General features: G+C 28.6%; 1 protein-coding gene across 1 annotated transcript; it reads right to left on the reverse strand.

Moving 5' to 3' along the window:
- Positions 1 to 7,953: 7,953 nt before the first annotated feature.
- LOC109804076 (Long-chain fatty alcohol dehydrogenase family protein) lies at positions 7,954 to 11,740 on the reverse strand. The gene is made up of 3 exons (XM_020365843.2): positions 11,475 to 11,740; positions 10,844 to 11,116; positions 7,954 to 9,964 (listed from the first exon to the last, which is right to left on the reverse strand). Exons 1-3 carry the CDS (start codon positions 11,688 to 11,690, stop codon positions 8,219 to 8,221), a joined length of 2,235 nt encoding a protein of 744 aa, XP_020221432.2. The 5' UTR covers positions 11,691 to 11,740; the 3' UTR covers positions 7,954 to 8,218.
- Positions 11,741 to 19,379: the final 7,639 nt, after the last annotated feature.

Genomic DNA, 19,379 nt, shown 5'->3' on the forward strand with positions numbered 1-19,379 from the left:
CAAAAGACTACTTAGGCTTGAGCCAGAGGTGGCTTGGTAAAAGACTACTTGTAACTTTGTAAAAGTTAGTGGAACTCAACCTGGTTGGATTGAGAATTAGACATAGCCTCGGTGGTTGAGACAAATTAATATAAAAATATTTAGTGTTTCATCTGACTCTTCTCTAACGCTTTGTCTATAAAATGATTTTTCTCTTCACTGTGAAAAAGTGTGAGTTTTTGATACACACTATTCAACCTTCTCCTTTAGTGTGTGTATTTTCTTCGTATATGCTCTAGGTATTTAGTTAATATGGAGTAAAGTATGAGGTTTAAGACTACAACCATTAATTGATTATTTGAAAGGTTGCGTGGTTCCTTGCGGATGATTAGTGGGCTAACTTTATATGTGACTAGGTAATACATGTCAAGGTCATGATACACTTATATTTAATTATATTATTCCTGACTGTGGAACCAAACTTTCATAGTGTAAATAGCGACACCTGAGAAATCAAAAAAGGGATTGGTGTCCCATTTTAGCTGTGGGCTTAGTAGACATATATGGCGTGAAAGCAATCAAGGTTGATTCAATAGGGTCAAGTCACTTAGACTACTTTAATGTATTAGGAGATCTCCATATATGAATGCATGATGACGCATTAGTTATTGAATATGCATATGATGTGGTGTGAGTTATGGTTGTTATTCATATGCATTGGAAGAATATGTTGTAGTGTGATATGATCTTGGTATAAATTTGATTGCTTAGGTGTTTTAACTTTCAAATGTGATAATTGTTGTTGGATGTGAATCTTGTGATATGCTTGCTTGATTTGCATGATGATGTTGAGTATAGATGTTTTATTCCTATACTTGCTTTGTTCTTGAAATCTAACTTACCCTTATGTGTTTTCTTTGTAGTTGAAACTATGATGATCATGATTGTCACGATAGTAGGACAAGGTTAGTTGGAGTCGAGCTATAAGAGTCCCTACTGGGCCATATATTTTGGCAAAGTAGTCTTGGACTACTTTTGATGGTTTATATAGATGTCACTTAATTGACAACTTAAGATTTTATATTTTCTACTTATCAGATTATTGTATATATATTGTGTAGTTTTTTAGTTGTATGTATATTCATATACATGCTATAATGTACATATCGTGATAATGTGAGTATATAAGCCAGAGTAATTAGTTGTAGTTCCACTACTAGTAGATGATGATTCCACTAAGTGTAACGATTATGGTGGCGTTACAATTAACAAATCCTCTCTTTACTACTATTTATTCTTTTTTAACATCTCTATTTAAGCAACTCTTTTTAGACTGTCATATTTTTTATTTATACAAATAAAAGTGTAGTTTTCTAAATGTTGCATAATTACTCTTTTGGTAATTTTGATATTTGACAAAGAAATATAACATTGGGACTATAAAGTTACATCCTTAATTAATATATTTAGAGTTATTTAAGTTTTTTGAACTTAATTATGAATGATCAATATTATTGCAAGAAGTTTTAGATGGAAACAATTTATCACTTGTGTCTTTGACAATTGACCGATAAATGACATTTCTTTTATATTTATATTACAACCCAGTAAAATGAAGTAAAGAATAAAAATATGCACTAATGACCATGTGCACTTTTTCAACATTAGAAAAAAATTCAAATTATAAAAAGAAATAATTTTAATATGTAAATAAACTAATATTAAAAAATAAGTGATATAAAAAAAATTATAAAATAAAGATAAGTCTCAACTAACTAAAAAAAAAAATCGGTATCATTTTCACAAACCAAAGGCAATTTCTCCTTTTTATTAAGGCAATTGGTCCCCTGTCTAGCTTACACATTGTTGGGGTTGCATCCTTGAACTTTGAGGCCTTATTTAATGACTCTTTTACCATCAAGACTTCATCCTTGTTCCTCTTACTAGTTGTACGGTAGAGAGAACTTACATTGATTGACAACAACTCACCAATTAACATGGTAAGGTAACCCCGTTACTCAAAAAGAAAATTAAAAAGCTACAAATTTATTAATATAACTACTCAAAAAAAATTGCACTTTAAGTTGCTTGATTATTTTTTTTGTTGGAATCAACAATGATTAGATAGTTCACATTTGCACATGATAAGAAAAAGTCAAGCTAGAGACACAAACCATCAACACATGAAACTACCTTTTTTTCCTTTTATTTTTGCTCTCAAATATGAAAGTTCAAAATTTATTACATAATAATAAGAATAAGTTAAGAAACATTCACCATCCCTTAGAAGAACCATTTCACATTTGCGTACAGAATATTTTTTTAGTATTATTTATCTAGACATACTTTGTTATCTACATATACAAAGTAATTAGTAAAGTATTTCGGTACAAAGTATATATTACATTTCAATTTAACATAATTTATTATTATATTAAAATTACTTTCAAGAGAGAAAATAATATGTTCTTAAATATATTACATTTAATTAAGATATATTTACTAAATGATTTTATTAAAAAAAATAAAAACGCACAAAAAAAGAAGAAGAGGAGATGAGTATGAGAATTGATAGATCATGTGGATGTGCATGCATTTTTTTATTTTATTTTTGTAATGCGTGGATGTGCATATGCATACAATTATACTTTACATTTCTTTTTTGAAATGTAGAATAGATCAATTTTATTTTTTTTCTTTCAAAATAGTCTTATGTTGTAAGAAAAAAAAATAGCCTCATACTCAAAATGAATTTTATCCAGAAAAAATTAAAATATTTATCACAACATACCATTTTTATTCTACTATTTTTATTTTGCACAAATGTTCTAAAATAAACAAAATTTACCATATGATTTATGTAATTTATCAGTGGACTAACAAAATAAAGTATGATTTTTATATGGTCTACTAGTGGAAAAATAAAAAAATATCGTTAAATGTATGAATAATTAAATTGAACGATTCAAATTTATTTGGTGATAAAAAAATTATTAATGTATTAATTTTTATTTTTTGATGGTATGACTATTTTGTTTAAAAAAAAATATTTGATTATCCCTTTCCAAATTCTATGTTGTGTGGGGATAGTGAGGTTCTAAAACCCTAAACCCTAAATTCTAAACCTCGACACCGACAATCGCATGCCTTGTGTGGTTTTGCTCCAAAACTTGATGGTGACAATAATGATGGTCACAACGGAAGTGTCTTGGAGGATTTGGAGATGTCGATGTCATTTGTGAAAACATTGACAAAGTTGGATGTGAATAATAATGTGGATTCTTTGTGTCACAATATTATGTAGAGACAATATTCTCGCAACTGGACTACTCGAACTTAAGCCTCTAGTCCCAAATCCCTAACGCTTATTTTTAGTTTAGTGACACAGACTCTGGTAATAACAACAAACCTTAACTCTGATGACAACCATGATGTTGATGTCAACGACTACACAACACTCCTCCTCATAATCGACCTTGACTTGGAGCACTACATGAAGCTACTGACAAAGGCTAATGCAAATCAGCACCACCACAATTGGAGCGACGTCCTCAGATGCTACACAGGACTACAAATATGTGTGATAAGTTCTTTTAGATCTTGGCTCAGCTTTGTTAGACGACCTCAATTTGGAACATTATGTGAAATTGTTGATAAAAGTTAGTACAAATCTACATCATCACAATTAGAGTGACAATCTTACTATCATGACCAGTGCGAGAAAGATGTCAAATTAAAAAAAAAAGGTTTTTTATTAATTTAAATAAAAATTTATTATTTACTTATTCATTGATTAACAATATATTAAACTTATCCATTTTCATTGTACTTGATGCTCCTAAAACATTCATTTAATAATCAACGAGCTATGAAAGATAAGAACTTTTAGTCTACTACATTACTATTCAACTTTATTAGTGGTCAACATTGCATTTATGGCAATTAAAATCTAAGACTCCCTTCGAGGCAAAAGCATATTCACATTTCTATGTAAATATCTTACGTGTGTAAAGAAGAAGAAAATAAATTGGATACAAAAGAAGTGAAGAAAATGAAATTTTAATAAATAAATAAAAGTGAACATATAGATTATTTAATTAAAAAAATAAATTGAAATTTAACTTTTAGAAAAAATAATATAGTTTAAAATAGAATAAATATCCAATTTGATTTTCAAAAGATAGTAGAGGTGATCAATAAGTTCTTAAAAAAATCTTTTTTATATTTAAATTTCTAGGTTTTAACTTTATTATATAAGTTAGTCTTTTAGTTATATCTAATTACTACTTATTAATTGTCAAATAGTTAAGTGTCAAGTTGACACATTTTTTTTTTCTCTCAATTGATTATTTTATCTCTTAATCATTTAATATAGATTACAATGCAATATTTTAATATTTTCAATTAATAACAAACACTTTATCATGTTTAAATATTTTGATCATGAGTGTTCTTATTAAAATAAAAGGTTATTGTTGGGTTTTGGAAGATTTCCTCTGGTTGGATTTTTCTATGTTAGCCATCCCTAATTTCTTTGTGTGTTCTGACTACAGGTTTAAGATTATAAACCTAAATTATTGAATTTGAGGTTTGGTAAAATGAGTGGTTGTTTTGAAATATCTTAAATAAGGATGTATCAATCAAATATGTGTGCTTATATTTTATTTAATGAATCACAAAACTACTTTGATAGAAGTGGGAAAAAGTTTAGTGTTAAAGAGAGTGAGTAGGAAGCAATCCAAACATCACTTTAATTATTTTTAAATTAAATTAAAAATTAAATCTTACTTTATTATGTATCTAAATCTACTTAATTTGTAACTGTTATATGATATAACTTTAAGAGAGAATGTGTCAACGTGACAATTTACTATTAAATGTTTATAAGACTAATATAGTTAGTAACTGAGTAATAAAAATAATTAACTTGCATATCAAAATTAAAATTTAGGAACCTAGATTCCACAAAAAAATCTTTTAGGGATCTATCAGTCATCTCTATCATCTTTTAAGTTTTTTAAAATCAAACTGCAGAGGTCGATCAATCTAGTTCAACCTAAAACCAATCCTTAACTAGTTCGGTTGGGCCCAAAAACTGTTTGATAATGAACCAATAAATTCGGTCAAAATTGGTAAAATGACCGATTTGAATTGACTCAATTATTATTTATTTTTTATTTTTAATAAAAATACATATTTTAAAAAAAATATAAATTAGAATAACTTATTTTTAATATTTGCCTTATAAATATAATTTGATCATTTATGTTAATTTATAATTTTTCATATCTTTATTTTTGTATTTTATATTTTATTAATTTGATATCATTTATTTTAAATGTAAACTTGTTATTATTAATGTGTATTGTTATATTTATTAAAATTAAAATTAAAATATTATATTATATTTAATTTAGAACTTATATATTATATTACATTAGATGTTAAGAATTTATAAGTAATATTTATTTTAATTTTTAGTATTATAAAATTATGATATTATATTTATTAATATTATTTTTGTATTGATAATAATAATTAATATTATTTTTGTTAATATTAATTTGATCACAGCTCAACTATAATTGAACTATTGAACCTTGAACTCTTGTAGATCAATTCAATAATCGATCTAATTTTGAAAACATTGGTGTTTACTTGTTTAAAATAAAAAAATATTTTTTTATATAGACAATAGTGGCAAAAGTAACAATGTTAGTGATAATTATGATGTTGACAATGATGGTAGTAATGGTGGTGAAATAATATTGGTGACGATGACAATTCTAATGAAGATTATGATAGAGATAATTATAATGATAATGTACACAATAATTTTATTCATAGCCTTTTAATTCAAACAATCTATTTTAATATAATAATTATTAATAATAATTTTCATTTTCTTATATTGAGAAGTTTTTAATTTGAAACATTTTGCAAACATGGAGTAAATTTTGTTAAGGTTGCTTGACTCAATAACTCATTGTCTATATAAATTTCAATGATCTAACCATTAATTTTTTTTTAATGAATAGGTCAAGTCTATCTCTAAAATTTAAAAATTATTTGATACTTCGTTACATAAATTTAAATTAACATATATCCATAAAAACATATTATACGTTGATTTGAACTTATGTAACAAGCTATTAAATGGTTTTAAAATTTCACAAAAAAAATGTACACTTGATCTATACAATAAGAATTAAAACATAAACAATTTTTTCAAAAGTTCTTGAAAAAATATAGCATAGAACAAAACCCCCTATGGGATTACATATGTGAGATATACAAACATACGCAAGTATTAAACACATCCTTACAATTAATCTATATCCTCAACTATCAATGTCCATTGCCTCCAAGCGTAACTCAAACCTATTATAGACCTATTTTTGTATTTAATACGATTATTGTTGTCCAAACAGAAGGAAATAAAGGTAAGTTTGAGAAATAAAGCAATAAATATTCATAAATATGTGAACACAACATACAACTTAAATTAACATAACATCTTTAACATTCACAATGTAATAACTGATCTTTAACAACATAAATATTTTGACTCACAACTTAATAACTTTAACACGTCATCACATATATTCTACTAAAAAATCTCCTACAACTTTGAACAGTTTATATAACATAACTCTACCAAACTGATTATAATTATAGGTTACTTGGACCATATAAGTCACTTGGACTGCAAGTACAATTTTATAATATTAATTTCCCATATTTTGTCACTTAAACTAGAAAGGTGCATTATTAACGTTAGATATAGTATAAATTGAGTAAGTCTATCAAAGAAGGTCTATGACATAGATAAAATATTATTGAGCTAAGGTGTTTAGTTTAATGAACCCAAAATCTCAACTACTACAAAGATCTTAATTTGTCAAGTGAATTAAAAAGAATCGTTGTTCCACAGGCCAAGCATTACTAAGCAAGACCATCTTGTTTAGTGATCCGACTTAGGCTTACCATAGATGCCAAAATTTGTTATCCATGGTCATTGAATAAAAAAAAAAACTTTGTATTTCCATGGAGAAAACCAAGCATTTTATTAGGACAAAAACCAAATTTAAATTAAATTAACTTAATCTTTTACTCCCTCGTTTTATTTAATTAGTTTAGTTTATTTCCTCTTTTATTAAAATGTTTAATTTAATTTTTTAATTTAAAAAAATGTAACATAACCTTTTTTGTCTTAATTAAGACTTGTAACATTAAATTTCTATACGATGTTATATTTTTATTGCGACACTTTTACAGAGTTAACTGTTACTCTCAATTGGACGAAATATATTACATTGTATTGTGTTAAAAAATTGAAAGAACAAATTAAACTTTTTAATAATAAAGAGAGGAAATTAAAGCAACTCAATACGAGGAGAAACGAAAAGAAAAGGAAAGAGTAACTAAGGGTAGTTTATCCGGAAAGAAGAAGAAGAATAGTGAGGGGATTGTTGAAAAACCTCGTCGCCCGCATCGCCACCTCAGCAAACACGGACTCAACGGTTCCCAAAGGCCTTGCTGTGACTTCTAAGGTGATTGTTGTAAAAGTAACAAACATACTATACATGATATTTTATGTTAAGATAACTGTGTAAAATTATTTTTCACTCGATATATTCATTTATATTATAATTATTCTGAATTATTAGGGTCGCATGTAAAATATTAAAAATTAAGAAGATATATCGATATAATTAAAAAATAATTAATATTATTTTGAAATTATAAATAAACAAATAATTAGAAATTGAGAGAGTATCTGTTATTACAAATTTAATGTGTGACAAATGTCATATATACATATTTTGGTTAGTTAGGTCCATTGAGTTCATACGTTGGAGATCTAGCTTGGGGATATTAGCCATACAAGCCGGCATGATATTGAAATGCCAAGCCATCACTCTCGAGCTTTCTGCCAATATGGTGCATGTGATTTCTATAGAGCTTAAGAAGTTGTATAATCCACAAAAACACAGGATAACATTTTATTATAAGGTTCTGCATAGCATACATTGGCAGTTATATGAAAATTCATTAACTAGGACAGGATAACATTTTATTATAAAGTCCTGTCTAGCATACTTTGGCAGTTACATGAAAATTCATGAACTACCACTAACCATACCGGTATAGCCGGGACAAAATGCTGAATTGAAATGAAACTAAAGAGATTATGACATGTACATTTTGGATTAAACTTGCACTGAAATAATACCACTTAATTGTTCATGTTTTGTTTTTCTTGGCTCAGTGATTCTGCTATCTTACTGGCAATACAGTATGCTGTAGACTGGATGGTTACCATGGGGTTGACACCAACTGCACTGGGCAAAACGCTCCCATCACACGCATACAAGCCTTTTGCTTCCCAACTCTCACCATTTTCATCAAGGGCTCCTTTTTCTTCAGTGGCACCCATTCTACAACTTGTCATCTGATGTGCGGAGGTAAATATTGTCCAGAGTTCATTCCTGGAACTTGGACCCCCAACTATTGTGACAGTGTCAAGAAACTCCTCCAAATCCTCCTCCTTGATCCCCCTACTTTTGATTCTTTGGCCATCACTCCTGTATGTGCCCACTTCCACAGCACCTGCTGCAACCAAAATCCTCAAAGCTTTCCTTAGTCCAACTCTAAGATTTTCTTTGTCCACTTGGTCGAGCCTGTAAGTTACTCTCCCTTCAGCCTTCACTTCTCCTGATCCCTGGTCTCTTACCAATGCAAATATGTTTGCAGTTCTTGCATACTTTGCCATCCTATCTTTCATGTCATGCCCTGAAAGCCAGGGAGTCAGTGCTGAAAATGATCCTGGCCCTAGAGCAGGTGTTTCTATAATGATTCGTGGGGTGGAATCCTCAGCAAATACCTTGTGGATTGAAGTTATGATTCCACCCTCATAGTTATTACCGCTCAAGTTTGTCATGTCTTCTGGGAAGTATCCCCATGCAAATTGAACAGGGTGGAGATGGAGATTCCTTCCAATGTTTGGATTTTTCAGTCCACTAGAAATCATTAGAGGAGGAGTGGAGAGAGAGCCACATGCTGAAATGGTTACCTTGGATTCAATTTGGAGTTTCATTGTTACCTTACTCCTCCAAGTTGCAGAAGCAATCACTCCTAAGCAATTCTTTTTCTTCATTCCACCCTTTCCATCTTCCAATATGAATTTCTCAGCTTTACATCCGGTGAGGATCACTGCACCATTGCCTACAGCATCAACCAACCAAGTAGAGTCAGTGCCCTTCTTATCTCCTGTTCTACAACCATAACAGCATGAACCACAATAGTGATCTGCTGAAGAGTTTATAGCCACTGGCTCTACTTTCAAGCCCATTTTCTCACATCCTTGTATAAGAATTTGATTCTGAAAGCTTTCCTTCTTGCATTTCTCTGTCACACCAATCCTTCTGCACACTGAGTCCATGGCAGATTGGTAATCAGAGCTAGCAAAAAGTGGGATTTTATATTTGTTAGACCATTCCCTCAGAACAGAATCAGGTGTTCTGATGCATGCAGACCAGTTTATAGCTGAGCCTCCACCCACTGTTGAGCCAGCCAGGATCATCATCTTGCCATCAAGGCTTCCCATAATGCCACCTGATTCGTATAGCTGATCCATGGAAGAACCTTCCAGAGAAGAATAATCATGGGAAACAAAATACTCTCCTTTCTCTAGCACGATTACTTTCTTACCAGAGTTTGCAAGAACTGCAGCTGCAACTCCTCCTCCACAACCAGACCCCACAATGACAACATCACATTTGACCTTGTATAGGTTCTGCCTTTTATCTTCACTGACTTCAAGGCCTTTTTCAGTGAGGGATTGGATTAAAGTAGAATCAGTTTCGTACGTAGTCTCTATTAATCCTTTTTGGAGAGGCCTTTCCTTTCTTTTCAACTTTTCCTTGCTGTCCACCTGGTATCCAATTGCTTTCCATGCGGGATTATACCCATTTACATCAGCCTACAGTAATCGGGGAATCATCAAAAGGCAAAAAATAAATAAACAAAGCAAATAATTTTGGAATGAGATGTACGGGAAATTTAATATGCAGGTTTCACATCATCACAAGTTAAAGTACAATATTTTCAAAGTCACATCAATCACTGAAATGGAAAATATTAATTCACGGTTTTATTAAAGTGATATTCATTAATAATCAAATTACACAATACCGTTATACACGTTCAATAATAGATATCACATTAAAAATTAAATTAGTTCACACATGACATTACATTTAAAAGCAACGTTATTCAGCCACTTAAAAATTATATAAAAAATCAAACTTCTATGAGAAATTGTCTCCATATTTGACAAAAAAAAAATACTTCTTGAAAATGAAAAAAATATATTAAAAATAATGTCATCTAGGTAAATTCTTTTTATTTTAAAAATCCAAATCGATTTGACTAGTTTTTAATTTGTTTAGATTTGATCCTTTAAATTCAAAAACTGGGATAAAATCATATGAAACAGACACATCTTTTGACCGGTTCTCTAGTCAAAATATAGTTATGATCAGCATGGAAATGATAACTTTTGCACATATTATTAATCATGGGTAGTTTTTTTTTTTTTTAATTTTTTTTTTTTTACTTTCTTTTATCAAAAAGCCTGCGTGCCATTTATATCCCAATTCATTGTTGCCAACTAACTGTGTCTGTGGTTGTAAACTTGCTAAAATGATAGGTACACGTAGAGCCATGCCAATGCCTACCAAGCAAAATACAAAAAAAGCAATAAATTTTAGACACCCATTTATTTTTTTGGAACACCAAAGTAACACATTAATTCTCCGCAATTCGAACTCAACCATATAACGAAGGCTTAAAACCTTACCCTTGAGAAGAAATTATAGAAGAAAACAAGTTTGATGACCACAAACACTAGCCGTAGGGGCACCCAACGCTTTTCCCTCGACCATTTCTTGAGAATCTCTTCTCTCTTGTCCAATGAAATCTCAGAGAATTTGTTAATGAAAGGCCACTTCCAATCCAAGCAAAGCCTTCCACACAGCAGCAGTGTTCCCAATCTGAACGACAGAATCCACAGAACCCAACTCACCAACGACACTGCTTCTGGCAAACACCTCTTGAACAACAGCTCTGCAGTCTGATAGAGATACTCTAATCAAATACAAACTACAAACCCATGTGGCAAAGTAAATCTTGAGAAATTATTACACAGTTCTAAACTACATCCAGTCTATGGTCTCAGTCAATTTTCATCTTAGACATAATTGAGATTTTCAATTTATGAGAAGTAATAAATAAGATTATGATAAATTTAGACTTAGAACTTGTTTGAATACAAACTTGTTTGAAGAGCTTCTTCATTGAAAATAATGAGTTTTGTTCATAAGAAAAGTTCTATAAAAAAATTTAAACTTGTATCCAATCAGGTTATTAGAATGTAGAATGATATGTTGTAAACTTAGGGGGAAAGAGAGAGAATATATAGGAAAAATGACCTCATCAGGAAAAGGGAGTTGAGAAGCAGAGGTATTGTAGAAGGTTGAGAGAGGTTGGTGTTGTGAATTTTGGTTGTTGAGTGGCAGAGAAGGAAAGAGGGTATCACAAATGGAAGCCATGACATGCATTTGAGTGGTGGATAAGCCATGGCTGTATCCTTTCTCTCTTCTCCTACCACCTTTCAGCAATGGGTGACAACTCTCTCTCCCTTCCATATCTCTCTCTCTTTTCAAGTATATTTTCAATGTTTGAGTTGCATAGGTTGCTACAAAGTTGGCCTTTTTTATAGGGACGAGAAAGCGGGTAGAGAGTACGAGGTGGCCCAATTGATGGGGTTTGGGCCTTTGTTCTTTTTGGTGGATAGGAAAGTGGTAGAGGAAATTGGACAAGAGAGAAGACAATGGAAGAAAAGGTTAAAAAAGGTGGGTGATTGTGATTTCTTAACCACTGATTCTGAATGAAACCATAGAGCATACGTAATGTTTTGGGTTTGGGAGGGAATTCCGTGAGTGAGAGGAAACTCAAAGGAGTGAATCTGGACAGGGATGAGATGAAGAAGTTTAACTTGAGAATCATGGAACACTTAGATGATAAAAAAAGTCTGGGAAAACTAATAGGTCTATAGACATATAAATTAGTAAGCTACTCTCTGATCCTATATATCAGAAAAACTATTTAAATTTTTTTGAGAGGAGTATAAATAAGTTTAAATTAAGTGAATATTATTTAATATTTTTAATTCAAAAATATTCTTATTATTAAATAAATAATAAGAATATTTTTAAAATATATAATATATATTTTATGTGAAATTATAAAAATTAAATGTATTTAATAAATTTTTCTAATATGTAAAATTAATTATTTTTACTTATATATAAACCAGTGGGAGTATATTAAACATCTTATTAATAACTAGTATAATAAAGATAATTTATGTTTTATGTATTTTATTTGAAAAATAAAAATCTATAATAACAAATAAGGGAGGCATCTTTTTTCTTCATTTTTAATCAGACTATATTGTCTTTCAAAATTTATGTAAAAAAAAACAAACTCATTTTTTTTTATCTAAATTTTTATTTTCATATTTTAGTCTTTTAACATTCTTAAATAGTTGCATATTATATTTCTTTTGAAATAAAAACTTTCCACTACTCACACAATTGCTTCTCTCTTTTTTTTCACTCTTTTCACATTTCTTGTTTTCCATCTCACTGTAAGACCTTCATCTTTTCTTATTATAATAGATGCACTATTATTCCAAGATTATATTTTTTTTATAAAAAAATAAATAGAGACACAAAGTGTTTGACCTACCAATAAAAAATAGAAAAAATGACTCATTATTAATTTATTGTCATTAATCATTTTATACATTTTAACACATGAATTTACTTGATCAAGTAAATTTTTACATTAGAAAATGACTCTTTTATCTGAAAAATAATATTTATTCATCCTACATGAAAAAAAATTACAACAAGATATTATAATCTATCTCATTTTAAACATGTAGTAAAATAATTAACTGTTAAAATAATTCATAAATGAATTCATATCTTATATGTGTGGTATACAAATGTGTAATGCAAATTACTTATACCTTTGGTCAATAGGATCATTTGTTAACATGCTAATTTGATAACAATAGACTAATTTGTACACATCAAGAATTTTGTGCATACAATGAATCACACCACTAACAAAGCCGACATGACTAATCAATATGTTTATTAATGAGCTATTCTAAAAAGGAATATATATATATATATATATATATATATATATATATATATATATATAAAATAAACTAATGGTTTTTACATGGTTTAATACTCTTTAAAATCCAAATTTTAAAAAATAGTTTAATATTAAAGCAGACCAATTACATTCAGATTTTCACATGGGTTAGATTGATTCCATCCAGATTTTTTTTCATGGTTTAAACTCATTACAGCAAGATTTCTTTCATTGATTAGACTGAATTCATACGGATTTTTGTACACGGTTTAATACTCTTTTTTTAAATAAAAAAAATCTGATTATCTTGATTAAATATGTTAATTTTTTTTTGTTAAAAAAAAAGTTTCGACAGAACACCTCAAATTATTTTTAATGAAAAATAAGATCTTTTAAAATCCTAATCTAACATCCTTGAGATTTTATGTAAATTATTAAAAGCCGTGAAACTAAGCACATCTTAGCGGCTATATTCAAATATAATTTGAGAAAAAGATAAAATTAATATAATTAATCTTTTATTGTTTTTTAAAAAGTGATAAACAATTTAAGTTTAATATTATTGCCAAAATTTGATTTTGGTTCTTTCTTAATTTATTTTATTTTGCATGAATTTGATCCTTTTATTATTATTTTTTTGTATAATTTTAGTTTATTTATTAATTTAAAATTTAATATTTAACAAAAATATTGACCTGATGTTGAGATTTCCGTTAAAACCACTTTTGTTATCACTTTAAATTACTTTTGTTTTGTCAACGGTCTCAAACACGACAAGTATACCGGCCGTTCAAGTAGTAAAAATATCGTATCCACAGGGATTAGAAGGTAAGATAAGCATTTATTGACTATTCGTGACTAAAGAATGATTCCAAATTCATAGTTTGTCATGTGAATTCAAGGTTGTGACTATTGGAATGTTAAACTACAAAAATAGTTGATTGTGAGTGGAAAAGATAAGAAATGGTATAATGGTATTGTGAGGTTGTGGGGTCTGATTACACCAAACGTCAGACTAATGAATCCTTAATCTCTTGTTACATACATTGCTTAGTCAACCCATAAGTTTACTCAAATCTAATCCCTTAGAGAAAGAGCCTAGGTGCGGATAATGAATATCAATCCCTTGAGAATTCAATACCTACACCCGCGCATTACAGATTAGGGTTTAAGACTACTAATGGGTCAAGCTCTATCCCTAGATACAATCCCCACTAAGCATATGTTTCAGAACTAGTTTCAATGGTATTTCCCAATACTCAATGGAACCTTAATCATGCAAAGGGTGATCAATCCAAAGCAAACATTAAGCATAGAAACGTACACAACAATGAATGAACAACATATATATATCATTAAAACGTAAGGATTACAATAGAGTACGTTGGTTACATCTAACCCCACAAAAATGGGTAGAACCACTCAACAATGAGGGTAAAGCAAAAATAGAGATGGAAGAGAAAAATGAAGAAACCGAAGGAAAGATCCACACACGAATTACGTTCCCAAGCTCTGAGAATCCCTTCTACAGCTCCAAGGAGGCACCCCTGCGTGAATGAGGGAGAAACCCTCGAAAATGGCTTCAAATACGAGTTTGGGGAGTCAGATTATAGTTCACGCGTCCGGCGCATAAGTTATTGTGCCCGGCGCATGGCCTTCCAAATACTCTCTGCCTTAGGACACGCCCGGCGCAATTCATTTTACGCCCGGCGCAATGGCTTCCAGAGTGAGATACTCTGTTTTGCTCGCCCGACGCAGGTCATCGTGCGCCCGGCGCAGAACCTCTTCTTTGCTCCTTAGCTTCTTATATTTCCAATCCTAAGAGTCTTCAATCCTCAATTCTCTAGCTCAATACCTGCACAAAAATGAGGTGTATTAAGGTATTGTTAGCTAAATTTGGGTTAGTTATATCTGCACACAAAATGAACCAAAAAGAGAACAATTATATTGCAATGGTTCAGAGGATGACTGGAATTGTTCAATAAGTCTCGTCCAAAAAGAAATAAAATTGAGACTTAACACCTGATAATGTAATAATATGTCACATTAACATGAAATGCAATGCCTTTTAGACTAATCATCAAACTAGTCAAGATACTAATTCAAAATTCAATAATTTAACCGTGAATTAATATTAATAAAATAATAATAATATTTAAATAATACATAAATATACTATCATAATTTTATAAAACTAAAATTAAAATAAAACATCATAAAGACCATGTAAAAGTATAAACATAATATATAAATTTTAATTTTAATAAAATATAACAATATATATATATTAACAGTTTTATATTTAGAGTAAAAAAATTAATAATATAAAATATAAAATATCATGATATAAAAATTATAAATTAATATAAATGACTAAGGTATATCTTTATATAAAAAATATTAAAAACAATAAATAATATAATTTTTTCTAATTTATAATCTTTATTAAATATATTTATTTATTTATCATAAAAAATTAATTTTTAATAAATTTAGGACCTGTTTATCTGATTTTTGATTAATTCTTTTACACATTAATTTGTGGTTATTTTTTATGGGTAGATTGATCAATTTTTAATTTCACTGGTTGAACCAACCAATCTGATAAGTTCTGACAACATAACATGAGTGTATTAATGTGATAGTATAATAAAGTTTTATATCAATATTTTTATGTAATATATTAGATAATAAGACAACCAAATGGACAAACTTACACAATTGAAATTTAAAATAACAGAAATACTATTATAGGAGTATATTTCATCCGATGTGCGAGTTGTTATAATTTTTATTTTCTTTTAGGAGTACTAGGAATATATTTTTCTAAACTTGTATATTAGCAAGAAAAATGCTTAAGATATTTTAAGTTAAATATAAGTAAATTTCAACCAAGTCAATTTTATTTAATATTTTAAGATAATAAATGAGAACACTATTTATAATAAATGTGATTAAAAATATTTTAATAAATATAATATATTTTATATAAAATTAAAAAAATTAAATGCATTTAATTACTTTTCTTAATTTATGTAAAATTGATCTTTTTACTTATATATAGATAAGAGTGGGTACTTTTTAATACATTTTTCTTAATACATTTTTTTATTGTTTAGAATTTATTGAAAATCACAAAATTAAGAAAGAAAGAGTCATTAAATAAGTATAAGACCTACCATTTTTTTAAATAAATTTTAACTGTTTAAAAATAGTACATTCCTAACATTTCTCAAATTCTTTTAATAATGGGTTTGATTCCTATTTATAAAAAATTAATAAGAAAACCAAATTTAAACAAAAAAAAGGAGGAAAAAACAAATTTTAACATAATAGACCCAAAAGCCACTAATTTAAAACTAATTTAAATTTTCTCTATTTTAAAATTATTGTTAAGATTTTACATTAAAATTAAGAAAATCTTTAAATATTTTCAATTACAAAACACACTGTAAGTTTATCTATTTTTTTTCTTCAAAAGTTTATCTAATTATATATATATATATATATATATATATATATATATATATATATATATATTTATATACAATTAAAGTAATAAAGTTTTTTTTAAAGAGAAATTAATAAAGTTTAAACTTTAGATTTCACGCATATTATTTTAATCTCTCGTCGCTAAATTACCTAGTGACTCCAATTTATTTAATTATACTATCTTTTCTTTCTTCAATATACTTATTCTGGTTGATGAATACATTGAAAGATAAGGTGGGAAAAAGTTACTTAAAAATAAAAATAAACTAAAATTTTAATTTGAAAACTATAATTTTAAACAAATCAAAACCTTTTTTTAAAAAATATTAATTTAAAAAAATCTTCAAACAAAAGGTTAAACGTGCTGTTACAAACATCAAATCAAATAAAGATAAGAGTTGGCTGAAAGCCAAACGACTAAACTCGGTTGCCAACTTGCCGTTTCGACCCGTCGATTTGTCGCTATAAGATTACACTGTCGCCGTCGTTTTGCTTGAAAAATAATAGGTTAAATACCTCTTTTTATCCTTGATAACAACTTTTTGTTTCAATTTAGTCTCACTTTAATTTTAGGTCTTAATTTGGTCCCCAATAATTTAAATCATTGCAATTTGGGACTTCCGTCTAAATGATTTAAACGGAGTTAACTAGTGGTCACATGGATGCCACGTAAATGCCACGTAGGTGGATCTCAAAATACTTGAAGACACCTGGAACCAGAACGGTCCGTTCTGAAACCAGAACGGCCCGTTCTGGTTATACTAATGATGTGTAAATTTTGTACCTGAAACGGGTCGTTCCAGTTGAAAAATTAACACACCAACAGTGTAACCAGAACAGGCCGTTCTGATTCCAGAATTTCGTGCACAAAAAAATACAGTACAAAGCATTTCAAACACTAGACTTGGTAATATTGTTAAGGCTTAAATATGTTTTTAGTCCCTCAAATTTAAGATAAATTTGTTTTTGGTCCCTCAAATTTAAAACTGTTGTTTTTAGTCCCTGTAATTTTCAAAAATCTTGTTTTAATCCCTTAGGTCACCAATAATATATTTGAAAGTGATTAATTAAAACAATTATGCAATATCAACTGGATTTAATGTGATATTTTCACTAATAGGGACATCAATAGGTAGATTTTATGCAATAATATTTGATAATTTTCTTAACAAAATTTGAATATAAGGACTAAAATAAGATTTTTTGAAATTACAGGGACTAAAAACAATTTTAAACTTGAGGGACAAAAAACAGATTTACCTTAAATTTGAATGACTAAAAATATATTTAAGCCTATTGTTAATGAGGATTGATAACTTCAATTGCTAAACATTTGGGCTATACATTGTATCATTAAGGATGATGCAGTATATCACTAAGGACAATGATAACAAGTTTTATTTCATTGTTAGTCAAACTAGAGTGAAATAATTTCTTTGAACTTTTTTAGTATATGTTATGTTCTGAATTTTTGTTTTCAGTTTCTGAACCATGTTTCTGTTTTTGAATTTATGATATATTATGAATTTTTATTTTCAAATTTTGAATCACATTGCAGCATTTTAGTCAAGATTTTGAATTAGATAAATTCAAATCAAAGAAAGATTTTGGAAGGTCTTATCTTATTTGATTTTTTTTTGTTTTATTCATAAATAAATATTAATTTATTGTATTTTTATTTATTATATTTTTATTAATATAGATATAATAAAAAAATACAATAAAAGCACGTTCTGGAACGGGCCGTTCTGAATTCAGAACGGCCCGTTCTAACAGCAGAACGGCCCGTTCTGCTGCATTCATGTTGTGTTAAATTTGCATTTGGAACGGTTCGTTCCATTTGCAAAACTAACACATAACATGTGCATGCAGAACGGGCCGTTCTGGTTCCAGGTGTATTCATGTCATTTGACATCCACCTATGCATCTACGTGGCATCCACGCCAGCAGAAGTTAACCCCGTTTAAATCATTTGGACGGAAGTCCTAAATTGCAATGATTTAAATTATTAAGGACCAAATTGAGACCTAAAATTAAAGTAGAACTAAATTAAAACAAAAAATTGTTATAAGGGACCAAGAGGTATTTAACCAAAAATAATATTTATGTAGTGGATAATTATTTAAAACAAACATATTAAAATATAAGTAAAAATATTATTTTAAGAGTTCATTAATATTAAAATATACATTATTAATCTATTAAAAATTATTTTAGATATGAATTTAAAATATACACTAATAATTGTTTTGACTGTTCAACAATGTAAATATTTTCCATCAATAGGACATAACCATTAAACTCATTCCAAGCACACGCAAATGCCTCTATCGTCAATGTAAATATGGTCAAATTGAAGAAGTGGCGGACAATTAAAACACGTGATTTGCAACTATGTCACAACATTGTTATCAAATGGAAGAGTTCATCGCTTATGGGGCTTATGGGGTGTATTGGATTAGGATTTTAAAGAATTTTTTAATTGAAAAATGTCATGTAAATTTTAAAAGATGTTGTAAGATTTTCATTATTTTTAATATTTTATAAGATTTTGCAAAATTTTAAATAAGGATTTTAATGGTGTATGACTTTTAAGTAAAGATTTTAATGGATTCTACGAGATTTTATGATTTTTACATAATTTTGTGAATTTTTGACATACGATAAGT

Source organism: Cajanus cajan, chromosome 6, assembly GCF_000230855.2.
Source record: "Cajanus cajan strain Asha chromosome 6, NIPB_CcT2T_4, whole genome shotgun sequence".
Classification (NCBI taxonomy): Eukaryota; Viridiplantae; Streptophyta; class Magnoliopsida; order Fabales; family Fabaceae; genus Cajanus; species Cajanus cajan.

Excerpts from the sequence above, each read along its gene's own strand:
- LOC109804076 (XM_020365843.2), bottom strand. The coding sequence starts at position 11,690 with ATGGAAGGGAGAGAGAGTTGTCACCCATTGCTGAAAGGTGGTAGGAGA. Across the intron at positions 11,117-11,474 it reads AACTCCCTTTTCCTGATGAG|ACTGCAGAGCTGTTGTTCAA; the intron begins GTCATTTTTCCT and ends TATCTCTATCAG. Across the intron at positions 9,965-10,843 it reads TCTATAATTTCTTCTCAAGG|GCTGATGTAAATGGGTATAA; the intron begins GTAAGGTTTTAA and ends CGATTACTGTAG.